The sequence below is a fragment of the Penicillium griseofulvum genome (assembly GCF_001561935.1).
Source record: "Penicillium griseofulvum strain PG3 chromosome Unknown contig_80, whole genome shotgun sequence".
In the NCBI taxonomy this organism is placed as follows: Eukaryota; Fungi; Ascomycota; class Eurotiomycetes; order Eurotiales; family Aspergillaceae; genus Penicillium; species Penicillium griseofulvum.
Genome location: NW_024467471.1, coordinates 5372807 through 5394416, shown reverse-complemented (window position 1 = coordinate 5394416; position 21610 = coordinate 5372807). Strand labels below are relative to the sequence as shown.

The 21610-nt window shown below is 50.0% G+C and overlaps 11 protein-coding genes across 11 annotated transcripts; 5 read left to right on the top strand and 6 right to left on the bottom strand.

The window, feature by feature from the left end:
- Positions 1-111: 111 nt before the first annotated feature.
- On the bottom strand, positions 112-3027 carry PGRI_029220 (tubulin gamma complex associated family protein; the record flags this gene model as incomplete). The annotated part of the gene is made up of 2 exons (XM_040790635.1): positions 112-2852; positions 2907-3027. The coding sequence occupies 2 exons, from the start codon at positions 3025-3027 to the stop codon at positions 112-114; spliced, it is 2862 nt and encodes a 953-aa protein (XP_040647588.1).
- A 183-nt stretch (positions 3028-3210) lies between these two features.
- On the top strand, positions 3211-4269 carry PGRI_029210 (EAF7 family protein; the record flags this gene model as incomplete). The annotated part of the gene is made up of 4 exons (XM_040790634.1): positions 3211-3406; positions 3466-3611; positions 3675-3876; positions 3941-4269. The coding sequence occupies 4 exons, from the start codon at positions 3211-3213 to the stop codon at positions 4267-4269; spliced, it is 873 nt and encodes a 290-aa protein (XP_040647587.1).
- A 314-nt stretch (positions 4270-4583) lies between these two features.
- Positions 4584-6125, bottom strand: PGRI_029200 (isocitrate dehydrogenase (NAD(+)) IDH2; the record flags this gene model as incomplete). The annotated part of the gene is made up of 6 exons (XM_040790633.1): positions 4584-4655; positions 4711-5430; positions 5502-5624; positions 5685-5771; positions 5898-5963; positions 6042-6125. The coding sequence occupies 6 exons, from the start codon at positions 6123-6125 to the stop codon at positions 4584-4586; spliced, it is 1152 nt and encodes a 383-aa protein (XP_040647586.1).
- Positions 6126-6414: 289 nt separating this feature from the next.
- Positions 6415-9577, top strand: PGRI_029190 (exocyst subunit SEC5; the record flags this gene model as incomplete). The annotated part of the gene is made up of 2 exons (XM_040790632.1): positions 6415-8775; positions 8828-9577. 2 exons carry the CDS (start codon positions 6415-6417, stop codon positions 9575-9577), a joined length of 3111 nt encoding a protein of 1036 aa, XP_040647585.1.
- Positions 9578-9703: 126 nt separating this feature from the next.
- PGRI_029180 (uncharacterized protein) lies at positions 9704-10380 on the bottom strand (the record flags this gene model as incomplete). Its single annotated transcript, XM_040790631.1, has 2 exons — positions 9704-10200; positions 10257-10380. 2 exons carry the CDS (start codon positions 10378-10380, stop codon positions 9704-9706), a joined length of 621 nt encoding a protein of 206 aa, XP_040647584.1.
- An 809-nt stretch (positions 10381-11189) lies between these two features.
- On the top strand, positions 11190-13642 carry PGRI_029170 (uncharacterized protein; the record flags this gene model as incomplete). The annotated part of the gene is made up of 2 exons (XM_040790630.1): positions 11190-11441; positions 11591-13642. The coding sequence occupies 2 exons, from the start codon at positions 11190-11192 to the stop codon at positions 13640-13642; spliced, it is 2304 nt and encodes a 767-aa protein (XP_040647583.1).
- A 778-nt stretch (positions 13643-14420) lies between these two features.
- Positions 14421-16249, bottom strand: capA (adenylate cyclase-binding protein; the record flags this gene model as incomplete). Its single annotated transcript, XM_040790629.1, has 4 exons — positions 14421-15402; positions 15459-15760; positions 15828-16083; positions 16203-16249. 4 exons carry the CDS (start codon positions 16247-16249, stop codon positions 14421-14423), a joined length of 1587 nt encoding a protein of 528 aa, XP_040647582.1.
- A 400-nt stretch (positions 16250-16649) lies between these two features.
- PGRI_029150 (ribokinase family protein) lies at positions 16650-17924 on the top strand (the record flags this gene model as incomplete). Its single annotated transcript, XM_040790628.1, has 4 exons — positions 16650-16689; positions 16749-17009; positions 17062-17163; positions 17218-17924. The coding sequence occupies 4 exons, from the start codon at positions 16650-16652 to the stop codon at positions 17922-17924; spliced, it is 1110 nt and encodes a 369-aa protein (XP_040647581.1).
- A 136-nt stretch (positions 17925-18060) lies between these two features.
- Positions 18061-18448, bottom strand: PGRI_029140 (uncharacterized protein; the record flags this gene model as incomplete). Its single annotated transcript, XM_040790627.1, has 3 exons — positions 18061-18118; positions 18187-18369; positions 18426-18448. The coding sequence occupies 3 exons, from the start codon at positions 18446-18448 to the stop codon at positions 18061-18063; spliced, it is 264 nt and encodes an 87-aa protein (XP_040647580.1).
- Positions 18449-18734: 286 nt separating this feature from the next.
- PGRI_029130 (mitochondrial 54S ribosomal protein mL44) lies at positions 18735-19943 on the top strand (the record flags this gene model as incomplete). Its single annotated transcript, XM_040790626.1, has 1 exon — positions 18735-19943. One exon carries the CDS (start codon positions 18735-18737, stop codon positions 19941-19943), a length of 1209 nt encoding a protein of 402 aa, XP_040647579.1.
- Positions 19944-20411: 468 nt separating this feature from the next.
- Positions 20412-21374, bottom strand: PGRI_029120 (basic secretory family protein; the record flags this gene model as incomplete). Its single annotated transcript, XM_040790625.1, has 1 exon — positions 20412-21374. One exon carries the CDS (start codon positions 21372-21374, stop codon positions 20412-20414), a length of 963 nt encoding a protein of 320 aa, XP_040647578.1.
- Positions 21375-21610: the final 236 nt, after the last annotated feature.

Below are 21610 nucleotides of genomic sequence, written 5' to 3'. Positions count from 1 at the left end.
TCATGAATCGTAACATGTCCAAGAAGTAAAAACAGAGTGATAAGCGTTCCAGCCAAGATCCAGTAGGTTGTTCTTTACACATTCGGAACGTGTAGTAGCTGCTTCCTTCGATCAATAGTAGTTCTTCACGTCTAGTCTCACCCGTAGATGTTCAAAGACACTGGTTGGGTCTGTCCGCGAATAGAAAAATTTCCCTGATTTAGCCATTGATTTTGAAGTGGCTTTTCCAGACTCCAGGTTGCGAAGGTAGTTGACAAAGGCGGAGACCTGTTTTCTAAAAGACTGATAGAGGTGTAGAGCAGCTCCTTCACTTTCGTTACGCATCCCGATTCCATCTGCTCTTGACAGAAGACTAAAGGTGAGGATAGTGCCAAAAACGGATTCAAGCAATTTGGCCGCCTGTGCATGGCGCTTGCTGAGAAATAATGCGAACAGCATTTGGTCAAGAATGTCTTCGTGATAATCACGAAGTCGTGGTACCGAGTGCGCCGCTTCAATCGTACCGTCGATATCACCACAGTTGACGCAGCGTTCAATCTTGGTAAGTGTATCTTGGAAGCGCTGCCAGGTGGATCCAACGCCAATGTGGAAGCAGTAATCACTGACTGCTAGAACAAAGTGTTGGGCATCAACTCTAAACTTCTGGTATACATCCCGTGACCCTCCTGATAGGGACCTTCGAGCAGTAGAATCACGGATAAGTCCTTTGACGGCAGAAACCATGCGGATTAACCGAAGTAAATACTTGAACAGACGATCATACTTATCCAAAGACCGAACAGTAATGAGGGATTCGAGGACTTCTGGTGGCGTGTACTGCAGACGAAGGAAATCCAAAGCCTCTATTGCATTCGGATTCTTACATCCTTCGATTTCTTCGTCTGTCAATTCCCGAATTCCGAAGCTCATACCACCAGGCAACTCGTTATCCTTTTGAGCGTCGGTTTTCTCGTCATCCTCTGTGTTTGTGCTGCCAAAGTAACAATCTCCTAGCAGGCCAATCAACACGAGTCGCAACTCTGAACTAGCTGGCGGCCATGTGTCACGACTACCGAGGCGTAAACCGGTGCCAACACCACTGCGCACTTTCCCAGCCTTGCGCTCCCCGCTTTCCATTTCCGGGTCGAATAGGGAATGAGAAAGGCGGGCGACAAATGAGCCCTCTCCCAACAACTGGAAGCGCCATTGCATGTTCAGATGATGACGAAGTCGATGCTCCTTGAAGAGAAGGTGTAGGCAAGAGTAGTCGATGAGAAGTGCCTGTGACGAAAGAATGGGGGCAAGAGATAGATGGATGCCGTATGTTAATTCAGGACCGAGGTAGCTTCCTTCATTGGCGGTTTCGGTTTCAAACCCACGGGCTTTATCGAGAAGTTGCTTGAAATCATCCTTTGAGAGAGCCTTGTAATCTGTTACCGGCCCTGAGGCATTTTTGTCATCATCGATGTCGAAGAGTTCAAAGGCTGCCGTTGTAACTTCTGCGTCAGTGGATTGATCGACACCCTGGGTGACAACATTTGATGGTGAATCCTGCAAGCCTGCATCACCCTTATGATATTTCTTGATCTCGGCGCGGAGACTTGACTCGTACTCCTGGGCTTTTGTTTGAATTTGCTCAATATCAGCCCAAGTGGTCGCACAACGGAGATGAAGACTACCAGTTCGCAAGAGAACATCGCGCTTTGCGATGGGATGAGAAGGATGGGATCGTTTCAACAACTGGAGACTTCGTCCACTCTCAAAGATGGAACGGGCTTGGTCGGGCGGGATGAAAGACGGCATATGGTCCGCTTGATAGATGTGGTCGATTCGCGCTGGCCCAGTCTTGAACTTGCCAGAGTCATGAGTTACCAGTCTGACGAAGTTTTTGCCGCTTGCCATGGACTCTTTGAGAGTTGCATCTTCGGGTCTAAGCCCAATCCAAGTCTCAATGAATTTGAACCACGGCCGAGTCACTCGAATCACAATCTCATGCACAAGGTTCTCCATCCAGTCAAACTTCTGGGCGAAAAATGCTGCACGTTCTGTAACAATTGACATGACTTGTGCATCCGAGACAGCCCTTTGCGCAGCACCAACAATAGCTGCCAAGACACCAATCAAGTCTCCGCAGCGGTGGAATAGTGCCTTTATTTGCAGAAGTGAAGCGATGTTCCTTGAATGATCGGTTATCTGTTTTTCAAGGTTGAAAATTATTATTGCGACGGTGCTGCTTAATGTGAACAAAGCAGAGAGTTCTTTGCACTTCGCTGGCGGGTCCTGCGCAAACAGCCGCATGCGCTGCATGTTGGTACCACATTGGACCACATACTCAATAACATGTTCCAACGCCAATGGGCTAATACCAGAAACCCGAATATCCTTCAAATATCTTTCAAATTGGTTGGTGCGTTGATCATAGCGAAATAATGGAGAGCTCCAGCCAAGCCCGAGACGAAGCAATGATCGAATGAACACATCTGTTCGAACCATTCGTTGTGGCGGACCATCTCTGTTTGCAGTTTTTGGCCGTTCCAAAATTGCATCAAAGCCCTTCGCCCCAGATTCACTAATGTACACAGACACATGTTCTTGAAAAGATCTTTGTTGATATCTCTCCCATGATTTCTGCGGGGATGCCTGACTCGGGTCTTCCTGAAGTAAATCCAAGGACCATAGGTCGTTGCCGTCATCCGATATGTCTCTCAAAGAATCACATGTAGCGTCAGACTCGCCGTCTATGGAGGGATTGATGATCGAGTTGGTAAATGATTCGGGGTTCTCCAAGCGGGTTGGAAAGAGATCCAGCTTCCATATAGGATCGATCTTATCTGTAGACTGTGGATATATCTCAAGGCAAGATGTAGTATCATCTATAAGAAGAGAGAGTTATTGAATGTTCTAGGGAATCTGCGGTTGGTACTCACCACTTAGCGTCGTATTCCATGGTAACGATCCCAATGGCTGTAGAGCTTCTATGCTGAATTTTGAGAGTTTCCAGAGACTTTCACTGGAGAAAGGATCCAGCTCATCACAATCCAACTCCATAATGAGACCATGCTAGATGAGATGTTTGACGCGTGAAAGTTCCCAGGTCCCGCGACGGAGATGGCTATCGTGCACAGACCCTTGATAACAGAAAGTGCCCTCGCCCAGCTCGAAGCTCATTACCTCCCCTCCTACTCCAATTCAATTCTTACTCTCTGTCCACGGATATTCCATCAAGTTACAATGCCTCCAAGAAAGAAGACCAAGCGCGCGCACTCGCCCACACCTCAAGACGATACTACAGTGGAGTCGAGCGCAAACACCCCGTCAAGCGACAGCGTCGACAAGCCAGACACAGACTACAACCTAATCACAGATCCCTGGACAGACGAGCAAGAAACTGCGCTACTTAAAGCGATCATAAAATGGAAACCAGTGGGTGAGTTTAATTCGTACCTCCGCTGAGTCGACCACGCAACTAACCGTCTGGCTCCATAGGCCTACACAAACACTTTCGGATGCTCGCAATCTCAGATTATCTAAAGAGCCAAGGATACGCACCTTCCACGGCGGAGCACATGCGAATTCCAGGCATCTGGAAGAAGCTAGGCTCATTATACAACTTGGAAGCTCTTGACGAACGGGTAAGCGGTGGTCGGAGCTTTGTCCGCGCTGGTTCATCTTGCTAATTATCGATATCTTTACAGGAAGATTCAGTGATCACCGACGTCAACGAAGATGATGAAGGATCCAGCGAAATGTATTGCTCGTTTGAGCTCCCGTATGACGAGTACGGTGATATGATGTTTGAGAGGCGGCTTGCGATGGAAGAGTCATTGTCGCCTGTCACTAGTCGTGCCAGCCGCGCAGGCGGATCACGGCGAGGAAGCACAGTTGCAGATACAGATGGTAAGGAGCGATATGATTTACAGCCTGGTCTACATCCCGTAAACTGACCACTTATCCACCACAGAACCACGATCTTCTCCTGTCCCATCTCGAGGTCGCGCATCCCGTCCCTCCACGCGTGGAACACGCTCAACCCGGCTGCAGGTAGAAATCGGTCCAGGCAGCCAAGGCAAGCTGTCAGATGAAGGGGGCGATTCGGCAGACGATACTGGTGCGAATGATGAGGATGACGAGGAAGGCGAGGAGGGATCTGACGGCAATACTGACGAGGATGACGGCGAGGATGAAAAAGGTGGTTCGCGGAGCACCAGAGCGCAAACATCTCGATCCAAAGCCAAAGATAAGAAACCTTCAGCTAGCACTGCGACGCGCAGGACTGCCCGACGACGTTAAGGTGGCCGAGGTTTCGATATGGAAGTTTAAACTTTGATACCTACGGAGTTCGAGGGGTGGCGTTCTCTTTTATTTGAGTGATGTGTATGACTATGCATGCATCTTGTACTCTACTGCTACAGTAACAGAACCGATCAATGTACGATACAGATCTACCATATGCCTAAAGGAAGTTCAAGGTTGTGTGGGAATCAGGCGCCTCCAGGTAACCAAAAGTAGGTATATTTCGATCGCTATAGGTCTAATGTCGTTCGAAGGGTACAAAGGGAATAGATCAGTGGGTCATAGTACAAGGAGTCTTAGCAGCGCTTGCTTTACAGGCGCTTGATGATGGCCCCAGCGTACTCGTGGGTCTTAGCCTTACCGCCAAGATCACCGGTGAGAGTCTAAAGATGGTGTCAGTAATGCGCGGTAACTGTAGGAATAGATGTAAAAACTGACCTTGCCCTCGGCGAGGGTGTCGAAGATAGCCTTCTGGATGCGGCCGGCGTGGTCGTGGAGACCCATGTGCTGCAGCATCATGATACTGCTAAGAAGCATAGCAGTGGGGTTGGCGAGGCCCTTGCCGGCGATATCGGGGGCGGAGCCGTGAACGGCTTCGAAGATGGAGCACTCGTCACCAATGTTACCGGAGGGGGTGAGACCGAGACCACCGATGAGACCGGCGCACATGTCGGACAGAATGTCACCGTACAGGTTGGGCATAACGAGAACCTTGTCGTTGTAAGGGGTAGGGTCGGTGACGATGCGCAGGCATGAGTTGTCCAGCAGCTCAGCGTCAAACTCAATATCGGGGAATTCCTTGGCGATCTCGCGGGCGGTGTTGAGGAACAGACCGTCGGACATCTTCATGATAGTGGCCTTGTGGACAACGCGGACCTTCTTCTTGTTGATGGACTGCGCGTACTGGAAGGCGAAACGGAGGACACGCTCGGAAGCCTCGCGGGTGATGAGCTTGATGCTCTGCACGACACCATCGACGACAACGTGCTCAATGCCGGAGTATTCACCCTCGGTGTTCTCGCGGATGAGAACAGTATCGACATTGTCGTAGGGGGTCTTGTAGCCAGCAATGGAGCGGCAAGGACGCAAGTTGGCGAACAGGTTGAAAGTACGGCGGAGAGTCAGGTTCAGGGAGACGTGACCCTTGCCAACGGGGGTCTGAAAGAGCGGAGTTTAGTATCGCAGTGCAGATGCGAGGGAGTTATAGGCAATTGGAAACTGGAACATACAGCGAGGGGACCCTTCAGGGCGACGTAGTTGCGGCGCACACTGGCAATAGCATCGTCGGGAATGGCGGTCTTGCCATCCTTCAGGATGGGGGTAACATCAACAGATTCCCACTTGATAGGGGCCTATTACTGAACTTAGTATTTCGATCGCGTTGAAGAGTTAGAATCTTGAGAAATCAGTACCTTAGCGGCCTCGAAGATATCCTTGATGGACTGAGAGATCTCAGGGCCAATACCGTCACCCTCAATCAGAGTAACAGTGTACTTGCCCTATTTCAAAGTAGATCAATTAGCATTGACGTAATTATACACGTGGTGATGTTCTAGCGATTTATGGTCGGTAGTGTGCTGGCGCGGCTTGCACCGGCATAGATGAAAAAACGAGAAAAAACGTACATCAGGACCCTTCTGACCCTTGAACTTGGCAACAGCCTCCTGCGCAGGGCTGGCGTAGAAGCGAACCTATTTAAAAGATCAAAAATTAGTCAATTGAGCTTTAATTGTTAAAGCGTTTGTTGTCCTTGAGGGGGAATTGTGTACCTGCGCGATAGGAGTAGCAAAACGGGCCACGCGGGAGGGGCGCATGCACTGGCGAGCGACAGAGAAGTTCCGGGCAGCGATCATCTTGAAAGATCCCTTCAATTATTCTGGGGGAAAATAATAAGTGGTGAGGGGGTAAAAGGGAAGAAGGAGAAAGGAAGAAAGAATCAAATCTCTCGGCGCCGCACCGATCCGGGACTCAGACCGCATTGGTTTTCCCCCACGGCCCGAGTCCACTCTTTTAGGTGTCCACTCTTGACTTACGACATACAACTTAACATTTCAGGGTTCTGTTATCAGATCTCGGAGATCAACCCCCTGTTTGTCTATTTTGTGTTTCAATTCGTGGCTCTTGCGCTCTACCCCGGCAATTATGGCTGACCTCGACGTCGCAAGCCACTATAACCTACCCTCCGAGTTCCCGGAGGAATGGCCAGCATCTTTAGACGCGGCCGATGAACCAGAAGAACCGCAAGTTCAACGAGCTGATTCCCGTCCACGCAAGTCTCGATACATAGCTCTTGAACGCAGTACCAGTGATTGGAGGAGCAATTTTGGTTCACGAAGAGGAAAGGAGGGCAGAGAAAATGCGCGGGAAGACGAGCCGGATCCATTGGGTACAAGTGACAGCGTTCTCCGGATTCTCAAACAACGGGGAGTGCCCTTAGAAGAAGATGGGAAATCACGATTCCTGCTATCATCAACATCATTCTCGCCCGCACTATTCCTATCACAGGCGCATCACTCAGCCTCTATTGAATCGCTGACGAGCGGTCTGGATAACCTGTCGCATTCCATTGACCAGAAATCCGCGTCCCTAAAGGTGCTAGTGGAAGCCAACTTTGAGCGTTTCGTCCGTGCCAAGGCAACTATCGATAGCGTCTATACCGAGATGAGGAACCAGGGTGTTGATAAACAACAAGCTCTGAGTCCCCGCAGGTCGGGACATTTCCGGAGTTATTCAGGTCAGCAGCGGATTGCATCTCCCGCCCCAATGGTTCCCAAGAAGACCGCCCTTGTCAAGGAGAGTGAGTTTGGCATGAAGGGTATCAGAGGTCCTTTGGTTGAGGCTTCTGTCAAGGCCGAAGAAGTGTGGGGACCGGCCCTTGGAGGTCGGGAACGAGAGAAGGTACTCAAATCAGTGGTGGAGACTATGGAGAAACAACGTGATGTCTATGAAATTGGAAGCCTTTTGTCCAAGTCCATCCAGCAACGTGACTACGATGCTGTCGTTGAGCAATATACCAAAGCAAGGACCCTCGCGAATCGGGCGAAAAATATTGCCGAACAGGCATCGTCCAGTTCCCACCGGCAACTAAGCGACTCTGAGACACACACCATTCTAGCCATGGGCCGAATGTGGATGGATGTTGACCAACAAATCCATGACTTTAAGCGTGATCTATGGAGACGTCTTGCCGATGCCCCCACTACTTCAACTACGAGCACCGCTTCAGGGCCTGTAGAAGAACACATGGAGTTGATAGGGGCATTGTTGGAACTAGGTGTTGAGAACAACCCCATCTGGAAATGGCTTCAGAGTCGTGTTGAATTCTTGAAAACAAAGATCACCGGATTCTGCGACCGATGCAAGGTCGAAATTGAAATTTTAAGAAGAAGACTTGCTTGTGGAGAGAGACCAACTCCACAGGCTACAGCATCCTATCTCCGCCTAGCGCCCCGTGATGGTGCGGTAGAAATACCAGGGAGACTAGACACGGACCAAGTCATTGAGTTGTGGGAATGCATACAAACGTTCTTAACCCGCCTTCTGTCCTCTCAAAGTGGCTTGCTGGGGGAGGTGTTGGATTTCTGGGAAGTCGCACAATCATTCATTGATGGCAATCGACAACGGCTTTTGCCTACCGGGTTTGAAGGAGAGAGTCGCAAACATCACCATCTTTCCGACGACAATATTCAAGAGTTAGAGAAGGGTATCGATGTGTTGGTCAATATCATTCGAGAGAATGTCGTGGCTCTGTTCGCGGAACCCCCAACAGAAGATATCTCCCTTCTCTTCTCGCCAATTCCAGCAAGTCCATCAACCCCAGAGTCGAGGGGCATTACTCCGACAGAATCCCGGTTCAAACTGGATCCAACGAACCTACCATATCCTCCTCCAAAACTTGGAGAGCACTGGGAGACTTTCGCATTCTGGCCACCATTTTCCAATTCCCTCAGTGGAGTGCACTATCTGAGCAAATTCCTTATCACTGTAGGCACTGCGGCGAGCGAAATGGCAGCCCTAAGGCCGATTGGCGGCGCTGGAAAAACTTATGACCTCCTCAAGACCCTTGTCAGTATTTCCCGGGAACGGTGTGCACGTGTGGCGTGTGCTGCCTGGAGCAAAGACGCGGAGATCTGCAAAATGTTGGAAGACTGGACACGCGATTCAGATAATCGTGATTTGACTAAGATGCCGGGGTTCTTTGTGGCTTTTGAGAGTGCTATCCTTGGGGGCATGCAAAAGATTCTTTACATTTCGGAAGCTATGGCAAAGCCAGGTTCAGTGGATGTTGTCACTCAGCCGCCTGCGAAGCTACTTCAAATGGTCCGCTCTCAGTTTGTATCGAGTGTTTACAAAGCGTTAAGTGGCCTGGTCGAAAACGCAGAGCGCCTGACTACAGTAGATGAAGAGAATGAATGGATTATTGCACGACCGGCGATGACAAGCCAAGCGACTGACGCTGCTTTGTCGGTTCTCTCGGCTGATTCGGTCGATTCTTGGAATCGGGTAAATTTCAGTCCAATTCGATGTGATACCTGCGTAACTGACCACATAATAGAATGTTCGAATCCTTCTCACACTATCAAATCTCAAAGCTCTACAAGCCGACCATGTCCCACAGCTTATCTCGAACTTTGAGACATCATTCTCAGTCAAGCTGACGGAAGAGGCCAAGACCGTCCGGGACGTGCTGAGCCAGATTGAAGACAGGCTCTTTCAATCATACATCACCCCAACTACTGTCTTATTACACAAAACAATCACGGCTGGGATTGCATCTCCAGATTGGGAGCCGTCTGTTGACAGGCCGGAGCAAGTTCGGCCATATGTCTACAACACCATGCTGACCATGGTGCTGGTCCACACAGAGATCTCCACAACTATTCCGTCTACTGTGTCATCAGGTGCTAGTCGCGCTGCGTCAAGTTCACCTTCCTCGCTACTTTCCACTGTGTTGACACATCTCCTTTCTCACATTTCTTCGTCACTGCTTGATGCCTTCCGTGCTCGGTCCTCCTTCTCACTCCCGGCTTTGATGCAAGCCACCCTGGATACCGAGTTCATTGCACAGAGTCTTAGCTCATACACAACTGAGGAAGCAAAAAGTACGCAAGGCGAGATCTACACTGAGCTGGATCGTCGTACTACCAACGAAGCTCGCACAAAACTGAAGGCCGAACTAGGAGAAATGCGTGTTATCCTGAAACGGCTCAGAGATCGGACGAAGGGCGAGTTTGCTTGTTTCAAAAAGTCGAGAAGCGGTACAAGTGGAGGGAACAATAAGTCTTCTGCTCCGGCCGCGGCGTAGGTTAGCAAGACAGTATTAATCAAAGTGCTCTTGATCAAGAATCATGTATTGAATGCTTTGAATTTTTTTATGACCGGGTATCATGAAAACATAGTCAACACCATGTGTAGTTCGTGCCTTTCCTTTCTAATTCTTACCAACCATGCGCTGCACACGACTAAGCAGCGCATTGCTCTCTCTGCCTAATCTCCTCTTGCCAAACTGATCCGGCCGCTTCGCGCGCAGCAGCATGTCACGCTCTTTTTGTTTCGCCTCGCGATCCTTCTGTCGTGCTTCCTCCGCTTTTCTCCGCTTCTCTGCAAACTCCATCTCCTTTGCGAACGCCGAGGGCTTCGGTCTGCGCTCCCTCTGTTTGCCATCCCCTCGTGGGCGCCGTTCTGCTCTAGGTGCAGGTGTCGGCTCGGGCTCAGGCTCGTTCAACATAGCTATGCGATCCGGGTGGAGTTCCGGGGTCTTTGCGTCTTCAACAGTCTTTCCTTCATCCTTGCTCTTTTCGGCTTCCTCTGCCGCGGCGGTATCGTACACGGATTTCCTAGGCGCGATAGCGAGTTCTTCGGCTTTGATCTTGGCATAGGCCTTCTTCACTTTGGCTTTGTGAATCAAGTCATTTTTGATCTTTTGGGCTGTTGTTGATCATTTCATTAGTCTCGTTCAAGCTACAACTTGAAGGCATGCTCACTCTTGCGACGATATGTGCCATCTGGTAGGTTTGCGGGTCCAACGCTAAAACCCTTGCGCTTCTTGATCTCGGGTTCGCCCTTTGATGGAGCAGCATCGCCATCGTGGGTACGTTTTGGTGCCATGCTGATATTGAAACAAAACAGATATGTTTTGTCCTGACGTGGTGTTGAACTTCGAAAGACTTTCGGAGAAGAAAAAAAAAAGTGGCGATCTCCGCACGGAACATCGGTCTCGGCCACTAGCAGCTAAGTATGAACTCTTTTGAAAGAAATATCTATACACTTTATTCTTTTTGTTTTATGTAGATTCTAAAAGAATGAGATAGCTAATATCATTTACATCAACATCTACAATATCTATAATATCATGTATAATGTCCAATATATGTGACATTATTCATTTTATTGGCATTCCAACTGGCACATTCTGCTACATTTCTCTCCAACATCTTTACAATATTTAGGCATCGCGCCTTGATATTATTGAGACCCAAAGAATTCAAATATAAAAAAATCAAGGGCCTAATCACCTAAAGGGCAATACAACGTCACTGGCCCATCACATGACGTTTTCAGTCCGGATTTCCGAGATCGACGGGTGTCCACCTCCCATTCAACTGCACACCCAATGCTTTTCTTTCAACTATTCAATATTTTGAGATTGGGTATTTATACTTTAAGAGAGAAAAAAAAGCTAAAGCGGGGCCTATGGACATGCTACCTTCTATATAAGCGGTGCCTTCCTCGCGAAATCAGTAGAACTATTGACGGCATATACCTGAATCATCCTGGTACGCTGCGTCTTAACTCCCCGCGGCACAGCTTGGCTCCGGTTTCAAAAGGTCTTGCGCGGCTGGGATGTTGCGCGGCTGGGCTCGTGAAATGTCACTTTTAGCGTCTCAGGCCTTATAGTTTGCCCTTATCACGCCACCATGCCCCTATTTCGAGATCCAGATCGGCGGCGTTACTATCTACGGTCACCCGACCATGATGATCGTGAACAGCTGACAAGGTCCTCGGAGCCGCAGCTAAATGATTCCAATCACCGTGAAATAGCTGCACCAGATATGGCAACCGACTCTATGCATTCAACGGCGTTGAATCCGCCCAGGTCGTGGGCAAATGATCGGGAGGAGCTCATACACCGTATCAAAGAATCTTCACCTTGGAGACTTCAACACACGGTATGTGAATATATTCATGAATATCTGATTTTCTTTCCAGCCTCTGCTTGCTGTGATTATCCTTTTTTTACTCCTGTTTTGTTCTCTTTGTCTTTTCTTGCATAGTCCAACACATCTTCTCAAGTGTACATCAGCTAACATGCCAATAGTCCCCGGATAGGGAAAACAATGAACTTTCAATCATCCAAACCTCATGGGAGCAGTCGCAAATAGCAGGAAGAGAGCACGAAGACCGCTCCCTTAGCCAAGAACGCCACATCACCGCGACTGAGGAACTGGAATCGCCGGCCGATATCCAGAGGCCTCGATCAGCGTTACACTCGGGTGATTTCAGAGAAGGAGCCACAGATGGAGCCGCAGATCCCCATGACTCACACTCTCCTCGATCTTCTTTCACTGAGCGGAGTTCAACTTCTCCTCTTGTTGATTTAAGATCTTCCCACACTATTCCCTGGCTCGGAGCACCTGCCTTGCCACCCGATTTACGGAAGACCAGTACATCGAATGAAAATCGTCAGCCCAATGTTATCGTGGATGATCGTGCTCGTGCACCGTCGGTGGGCTCATTTTCATCAAGTTATGTTCTGAAAGCTCCTACCAGTCCTCTGGTATACCAAGCAAATAACACCGACTTGGACTTCTCTCCTCGTGTTGAGCATGTGGACGTGGAGAGAGCAAACCGTCGCCGTACTTTGCCACCAGATATTTTCGGGAATCTACAATTCTCTCCGCCAGGCGATAAAATTCCCAATATTAGTAGCCCATCTCCGCCCGGGCGGCGGCAAGATATCTTTACCAACCAGACGCCTTTGCCTCGCCGCTCGTTGACTTCAGCATATAGTCTTCAACTCGCACCGTCCCCGGGGGGTCAGATCCCACCATCGCGAGTAAGAAGGCCGTCTTTTGCCTCTGACATATCGTATAAACCCCACGCACCGATGGTGGGGTCTTACGAGGAGTCGATACTGTGCGGGAGAATGTCAATGAATCCTTCCAAGCCGCTGGATTTCATGGCTCAGATCGGTGTACTGGGCAAGGGGAAATGTAAAGGCCATCTCAAATGTCCGCCACATGTTACAGTGCCATTCCCGGCCGTTTTCTACAGCTATCCGACCTCGGGCTGCGGCCGCTCGATTTCAGACGACAATCCAAGCCCCTATGTGGGAGTAATTGACCTGGAAAACTCCCTCCCGAAAGAGAATCCTAGTCCGCCTCGACGTCACAAGCGACATTCAAGTCCCACGGGCGAGGGTAGTCCCACAGCAGAAGGAGAAAACGATAGTCGTACATCTGATGCCGGATCACGACGCCTCCAGGAAAAGAAGAATCGCAAGTCAGAATCGCTTAAATCTCCCCCGGGGGGCTCTTACCGGATTCCGCAACAGGGTCAATTACAAATCATAATCAAGAATCCGCACAAAACTGCGGTCAAGCTTTTCCTAATCCCATACGACCTCAGTGATATGGAACCTGGCACAAAAACCTGCATTCGGCAACGGAGCTATTCGGCAGGTCCGATCATCGATATGCCGCTCAGTGCACGGAAGAATTTTGGGACAGATCGCCCTGAAGCTTCTTTGAATCCCACGGAAGACCCGAACGATAAACCCACTTTGAGATACCTCATTCATTTCAACATCTGTTGTCCGTCACGCGGTCGCTTTTATCTATATTCGACTATCCGCGTTGTGTTTGCGAACCGTGTCCCAGATGGCAAGGAGAAACTACGGAATGATGTCAAATATCCTGAGCCTCGGTACACCCGGTACAAGCCATCCCGAGAGCCTTCCACCTCCAGCACTGAGGGCGTAAATACGCGCCTAGGAATTGGACAAACTTCCCGCAGGCTGGGTGTGGAGCAGGGAGCGATCCCTCACCTCCGTCCACATATGTCGTCTCCCGGCCAGTTCCCCTCGCAGTTAGGTGTGCGAAGTTCCTTGGATGCTCCAGGCGGCCCTGAAAGTACTCCTTCCTCGCATAGTGCGTCTCAGTACAACAAGCTCGCCAAGGACAACGAGGATTCCAGACGTTATCCTTTCATCTCGAATCCAAGCAGTTCAGAACCTAGGGAAAGCCTACTTGCTAAGAGACTCCGAGGTCTCGATGTGCACAGGGCGGAGACCTCAGTCGATGAACGGCATCCACGCAAATTAGGCTTCTATGATCAATCATCGCCCACCCACGACTACCATCCTCGCTAAACGAACCCAATGCAATACACTCCAAAGATCTCCTCGCTATTCAGTAAAATAGCACTTCCCATCTCCCACATGTATCTTAACCTTCCTTGACATTTTTCCTGACTACATCCCCAAAGCCCTGGTGAGCAGCACAGAACAGCATGACAATAGGCGCACTGGTTTGCCGATCTTTGTTCATACTAATTCACATAATAGCATCGAATATCTTCATTCATCTTGATTCAAGTCCTAGCGATGTGTGTATTTATGTTTACCACTTGGACTTCCAGTTGATCTGCTTTCGTTGGTTATGGTTATATTGGGGAGCCCAGGCGCATAGGCCGTTGACTATACCCCCCTTTCTATATTTCTTTTTGGTACCTTCTCCGTGTTGATTTGGTATTTACACCAAGTTTATCTATTAATTAGGTTCACTCCGTAGATTTTAAATTTGATTACATATATCTCGCTACATGAATTGCGTTGCTGCACGATTTTCACGATTTTCACTTCGTGTTTGCCAACAATGTACACTAACAGCGGATATATATTTAGGTATTTTCACAATTCGAGAATGTTTATTTAAAGACACAAGAAGGTAAGATTTTGTGAAATGTACTAGAATAGGAGTTCCTGCAGTTTATATCTACAGAGCGCTAGATACAGCAAAATTATCCAACATACCAAGTGCCAAGCAACCAAAGAGAAGACTGTGATCTCAACCCAGTCGACATGATGTATTACAATTCTGCCGAGTCCAAGAAAATAAAATTTCCTAGCCTCAGCTAACGAGCCGAGCTTAACCAGCATGCTCCACGATCTCGCTTACGAGCACGCCGTTCTTGATGTAGCTCTTGAACTGCTCAGGAAGAGGGCACTCCTTGGTATCTTCATCGGTGCCCTCCGGTGGTGGAAGGTTGATGTTTACAGCGGAGCACTTACTAGTAAAGACCTCAGTGTTGAGGCTTTGCTGGCCAAGGTACACGGTAGCACCATCAACCTGGTCCATCAGCAAAGTGGGAACCGTGCCGTCGATCTGCACAGCAAACTTGGGACACTTGATGATGTCAAGACTGCTGACGAGAGAGTCCACTATGAGAGAGAGACCAACGCAGTTGTCAATGGCAATCGCGTTAGCCTTGTTGGAGACCTTGATGATGGTTTTGTTGCAGCGGCTGATGAGGATGGACTGATTCTGCTGAGCGGAAATCTCGACGATCTCGCCAGGGGCATCGAAGTTCTCAATGAGCCACTTGCTGCCCTCGAGTTCCTTGCGGGGCGGCTTGCGTGCGCGCATATTTTCCGGCTTGGGCTTTTTGTTAGGTGCTGGCGACTTGCCCCGCACGGCGCTGGAGCCAGCGGAATCCGAGACTGTTGATCCGGCACGCAGACTGGGGTTCTTGTGTGTCATCTGCGATTTATCGACCTTGCGGAGGCTGGAGGTGATACCCTCGCCCTGGTTGAGCTGGTCGAAGACAGCGCCCATGTCTGGTGCTGGTGCTGCAGGGGCCGGAGCGGGGGGAATACCAGGAGGCGGAGGTGGGGGAGGAGCACCGCCACCAGGGATATTGAGAGATGGGACCGGAGGAGGAGGGGGAGGAGGAGGGGCACCGCCGCTGACCGGAGCAGGACCGCCCTTGGCCTGCTTCAAAGCTTCCAAGGCATCAATGCCAGATGCATTGTTCCATGTGAGACCCTGGGGGAAGTGCTTCTTAAGGTATTCTGCAAGAGCCTTGAAGTTTTGATAGTAGGCTTTGATGTAATCGACATGTGTTTTGTCCCTGTCAAATTGTCAATATAGGGATTCCTTCAAGACGTCATTAACAGGAGTGCTCACTTGTCCTTGTACTCCTTCAGTACCTTATTTCCATAGTATTCAATGCCACCAATCATGTCCGTGACAAATTCCGCAGGCTTGCTTTCAAAGAACCAAGCCAGCGCAACAATGCCCTCCGCAACAGCGCTCAGGTGGTTGAATAGCGGGGATGCTCTGTTTGATTCGCGAATGTTGTTAATGCTATCAGATGCCTTGTGCAGATCCGTCATTAACTCCGGAGGCTGGGTATCAGGCTTCTTGGCCTTTGTCACAACGAAAAGATAGGTGCGTTCAGCTTGGAAGGCTTGAAGGACGGCTTTGGACTATATATCCAGTCAGCAACTGCTTGCGACAGACCAAGTTCCAAGAATTCCTTCTTTTAAGACATACTTGCTCAGCAACCAGACCACCGATCTTCTCTCCCAGGTTGACGAAGTTCTGAACATCTCCCTTGATCAATGCATCGAAGTCCTGAATCTGTGGCGGAACCGGGGCCGCCACAGGGGCTGCGGGCGGAGGAGGGGAAGGTTTAGGGGGTTCTGGAATAGCGGGCACGGAAGAAGGAGACCCAGCTAAGGCCTTTTGAGCGTTAGGATCATCGTATGACATCGCCATATCCTCCAAGCGTGAGGTCGCTGCCTCGAGCCTGTAGACAAGTCCAACGTCAGTCAAGTCTGCCAGATGTAGTTGCAAAACAGTTTAGCAGGCACTGAACCAACAGCAAAATGCCATAGGCCAGACACTGCTAATACTAAGCAGACATACCGCTTGATGAGGGTGGTGAAATTATGCATATGGCCGCCGGACGCCATGATAGGCAACACGTTGCTCCAACGGTGGAAGCGGAAAGGTAAAAAGGGTGATTTGAGTAGGTTGAGATATAGGGATTATCGAAGAGCAAAATCCCCTGCTATTTGGTAACTTTATGCCCTCAAGTTCCGAAGACAATGCACGGGATGGTAGGGAGTAGAAAGAAGACAAAGGAGCTCCTGAGGCAGATGACGGCTTTAGAGGTGGTATGGTACGTTACAGCGGGATCCGTATATGGGAATGACGTTGCGGGGTATATTTGGTAATTATATTACCATCCGATCCACCGTAATGCGATAGGAACTCCAAACACTTCATTGTTTTGTTCCCTCTCTGAACAACAATCTTCTTTTCCGTATGAATAGCCATTTAGATGCGAATATGTTGCCCCAAGATCAGCAAATGGAGGTCGAGTTCTGCACCTTGGGAATGTTTATAATTGGTATGCTTTACTTCAACTCTCAAAGTGGGATGTAGACTCACAGGTGTATTGTTGTTTAGATGAGATTGATTTCGGTGATTCAAGACCCGGTGTCAAGAATATCCTTGGTGGTGCAGCCTCATTTGCAGTTGTGGGCGCCCGCTTGGTCTCGGGCTCGAAGTATGCACGATCTGTGAGCTGGATCGTGGATGTTGGCTCCGATTTCCCCGCTGAGACGCTTGATGTAATCAAATCATGGAACACGTCTTGTGTTCTTAGAGAGGACCCTAGCAGGCTAACAACAAGAGCCTGGAATGGCTATCATCCTGACGAGAAACGAGGTAAGTTTCTGATATCTTGTGAAAGTATGCACGCAGTGACTAACTCGGACAGACTTCAAATACTTGACACCGAAACTAAGACTCGAGCCTGAAATGTTGTCAGATTCCCAGGTGTGGTCCAAGACATTCCATATGGTCTGTTCTCCATCTCGTTGTATGTCTATAGTGCATCAAATCCTTCAACGACGAGATGAATTGCAAAAGGCAGGGAAAGCGCCGTCTTCCGCGCATGCTTCCAAGCGCCCTATCTTCGTCTGGGAGCCAGTCCCTGATCTCTGTACTCCAGAAGAACAGGACAAGTTTTTCGCCGCAAATAAAGTCGTGGATGTGGTGAGTCCCAACCACATGGAGCTGGGCATGATGTTTAACCATCCCGGTTGGACCGACAAGAGCCAAGAAGGCCAGCAGCTAGTCCAAAAGATTACAGACTCCGGAATTGGTCCCGATGGAACTGGCATGCTGGTTATTAGGGCAGGAAAGGATGGTAGCTACGCCTACTCGAAGTCTAGCAAGATCTGGTTCCCCGCCTATCATCAACCCGATGCCTCCGGTGCTACGCCTGTGATCGACCCCACTGGGGCGGGAAACTCTTTCCTTGGTGCTCTAGCCCAGGGCATGGTGACTGCAGGCCGAGAGCCATTCGAGGTCATTGACTCTGTTCTATCAAAATCCGAAAATTGGAATAAAGCCCTCGAGTCTTGGGGTAATTACCAACATTACCCGATAGCACTCATTTGCGCAACTGTCGCAGCTGGCTTTGTGGTCGAACAGATTGGTGTGCCGCATATTGATGCTAATGGAGACGGGGAGGAATTGTGGAATGGGACTGAATTCACGGAACGTGTCCGCCTGTACACGCAGCGATTATTGAGGACACTTGAAGAGTCCCCTCAGAGACATATATTGGTCAATTGACCAATGGCCGAATGAGGAACGCCCTTTTATTGTCGTACAGCACACAAGTGATCAAATAGTAGAAAAAACATGAAAAGAAAAGGTCCGTCCTGCTGAAAATCCTCCTACAACCGCCATCCAGTATCCTGGACCTTCTTCATGAGTCGTTCTTCGCGGCTTGTTGCTGCTCGTGTTCGCGAATTTGCTTGCTCCAGCTATAAAGTAAGAGATATCAGGGTCAGCATAAGGTACACCGAGTGACATAAGAGTTTGGGCAACGGACTATCGGCTGGGGAAGAAGCGGCCGGGCTCGGGCATCTTGTCGCGATATTCCCGTTCAGCACTGATGCTGAAGGCGACGGCAGCGATACCAATCACAAAAGCGCCCATGATCGCAGTGTTGGCCCTCCAGTTGGCTGGCTGGGCGTACCAACCACCAGCGGGGGACCAGACTTCCTTGGGGTACCTGCCAGATCAAATCCATTAGCTCCTGGCAAAATCATGAGAAGTACAAGTACGTACGGGATCTTTCCACCTCCACCCATTGTGACGAAGATGCAATTGAAGGGTTTGTTAAGTAGATAAAGCGAGCGTAGGGCTAGTAGTTCTCAAAGGTGGAAGCCGAAAGGGCCGTCTCGGTCGCAGGTCTGATGCCAAGGCGCTAATGCCACAATAGGTTTAGCGCAACCTCACACGACTTGGCCATCCCGTGACTGCCGCGACAATTTCTCTTCTCTCTCGTTGATGGTATGCTAATCGATTGCGTCGCGACTCTCCCTCCCGTCCATTGTATAATCTTTTTACGCCCCTCAGAATACCACAATCGCCCAAATGAAGAGACTGCAACTCCAAAGATGGAGCAGTTCAGTCCTTTCGCCGCGGGCTCGGACTGTGAACCGCCTGCATCAACACATCTACGGGCAACGGTGTCAATCGACCGCTTCCCCAATCGAAGCCCGTGATGATCAGACCACAGCAATTTTCGAGGAACCAGCAGCTTTGGATGATCAATTGGCTCGAATTGTCAAGCACTCCCACACTCGCAAATTGCAACTCAAATATCCCTCTCCCCCAGTCAACGCAGCTCGAAAATCTGCAAAACTTGCCGCTCTCCACGCTCGACTCTACCTACCCTCCAGACTACCTATCGAGACACTTGCACGCACATTAGTCGATGCATCAGCTGATCCGAACTCGAATTTCAACAATGCCTCGCTGGCCACTCTCGGTCACGACCTCCTTTCATACTACGCCACCGAGCACCTTATTTGCACGTACCCTCGTCTGCCATTGACCGTGATCTTTGCTGCCATGTACGCATACGTTGGACCCAAGACCCTTGCCGCGATGGCACGAGAATGGGGTGTTGACTTGGCCGCATTGCCCGGAGGAGAGGTCGATCCCGGTCTGTTGCAGTTCCAGAGAGTCGACCCTGGTGCTGAGATTCCCTCGGGCCCGACCCACCCGACAGCACGGCCATACGAAGCACAGAAGAACTGGAGGAAAACGGTCACTTCTAAGATTTTCTATGATGATGAATTCGGTGACCCACTCAAGGGGCCCAAGCCATCTGCGGCAGGTGTCACCACCGAGCAAGCGAGCGCTGAGTTCGTCCGAGCTGTTATGGGCGCCATCTACCTGCACGCTGGCCGCGCCGCAGCCAAACGATTCTTCGAGCAACACTTCCTTTCACGACACCTCAACATCTCAGAATTGTTCAACTTCCAGGCGCCAGCTCGTGACTTGACCCGGTTGTGCGCTCGCGAGAGCTTCGAACGTCCAGTCGCCAAGGTCATCAGTGAGACTGGTCGTAAGAGCAGACACCCCGTCTTTGTGGTCGGTATCTTCTCTGGTCAGGACAAGCTAGGGGAGGGCGCTGGCGCCAGTCTGATGGAGGCCCGCGAGCGTGCTGCTGTTGCCGCGCTCAAGGGTTGGTATCTCTACAGCCCTCTTTCTGTGCGCGTTCCCAGTGCGATGGAGGAGCCATCGGCCCTACCTTGGAAGCCGGTCCACGTTGACCTGGGCGAGGTCATTGTTTAAGATATTTGGTGCAATGGGATGCCTTGGTCCAAGGCACAGTAACATATTATTTCATGTCTGTTTTTTTTTGTCATCTCGCTTTTCTTTTTCCGGTGTGCTATTCTTTCGCATGGGAAGCTGGCCGGCGGTAAAAAGAGTCATCTATCCTGTCTCCTGCATGACTGGATCCTGTACATTATGGGAATTCCAATCCCTTCGATTCACCTGGTGTCTTTTTCTTCGAAATTTCCCTTGCTGTTTTTTACCCTCTGTTTTACTCTCCAGTTAGATATCGGGCAAAACTAGGCATGCCATGGCCTTCGTTTTCTCCCTGCCATCCAAATATAGAAGCTCTCAGGCATCTACTGAATGCATACAAACTCAATGTTAATGGAAGCTCTTTAGTCTGTGACCTGCTAGTTGTATACCTCTAGATGACTACGAAATAGATCTACCATGCCTCTTCATCTGTACTTGACATTCATCCCATCACTCTGGGTTAAGAATCTCATCCTCCCAGTTCCCGCTACTTCTCCCGACACCCACCTTTGTAGGACTATCCAGATATAGGCCATACTCTTCCCACAATTCTCCAACCCCAACCCCGAAAAGACCCTTCCAGAATCCAATACTCTGTTCACGCACCTCCTCCCCCTCCCCTTCCCTCACATAACCAACTCTCAAAAGCCGATCATTCAACATCCCCACCGCACCCCTCCCAACCCTAACATCCTCAATCCACGCCAGAAAATACGCCGTATGCTGATACCCCATATCCCACTTCGGCGGCCGCTCCGCCGCAGAAAGAGGACGTTTCCAATGTGGCGGCTCCAGACCAGCCTTCAGCCGCACGAAGTCAGCTATGCCCTCGATAAGTCCGCCCGGCGGACGCGGGATCTCCTTGCTACTATGATCTGAGGAGCTGGGCGGCGCTGTGTGCTGATAGCAATGCACTAGCTCGTGGGTCAGGACTCCCACCAGCTCATGGAGCGGGTCATCTTTCGCCGATGGGCCAGAGGTACAGTGCTGGATGTACGGGAGCGAGACGTGGATTTCCTTGTGTGCATCGTCGAGCTCTGTGCCTGTTGTGTATGCCACGCCGCTGTAATCGCGTAGGAAAACTGTTACGGATCTTGTTGGCGGGATGCTGGGTGTGAAGAAGGGCTGCTGGGTGTTCTCCAACTTTGGGGGTGAAGTATAGAGGTATTTAATGATGTTTGTTAGGGCTTTGTCGAGTGTTGACGCAACGTCTGGGAGGAGAGTGAGGAAAGCGCTTGAGGCTGGATGCCGTAGGTCTTGTACGTGAAGACGGAGCTTTGGTTGGGGGATTGATGAGGCGAGGTTCATTCCTAAGTTTCTTTCCTTTTCTTCTTTGCGCGAGGTTTGTCGTACTTGCTGGGCATTGCCTTTGGGGATTGCGGAGGGTTGAGGTGCTGGGACGGTGCTTGCCATGATGTGTTTGGTTTGACTGAAATCAATCAACTGGGAGGCCCACGGGTATTTGTTCAACTTATATAGCTCTCTCTGTATTGGTGAGGTGTATGAAAGGTCAAGTGGGATGAGAGCGGGGTTCCTTCGAAAAGGCAACGTGATGCTGACTAGACTGACGCTATTTGCATATAAACAACCTCGAGCCTACAAATGTGATCATCTATAGTGACAAGGCTGAACACCTTAGTTTTCATACC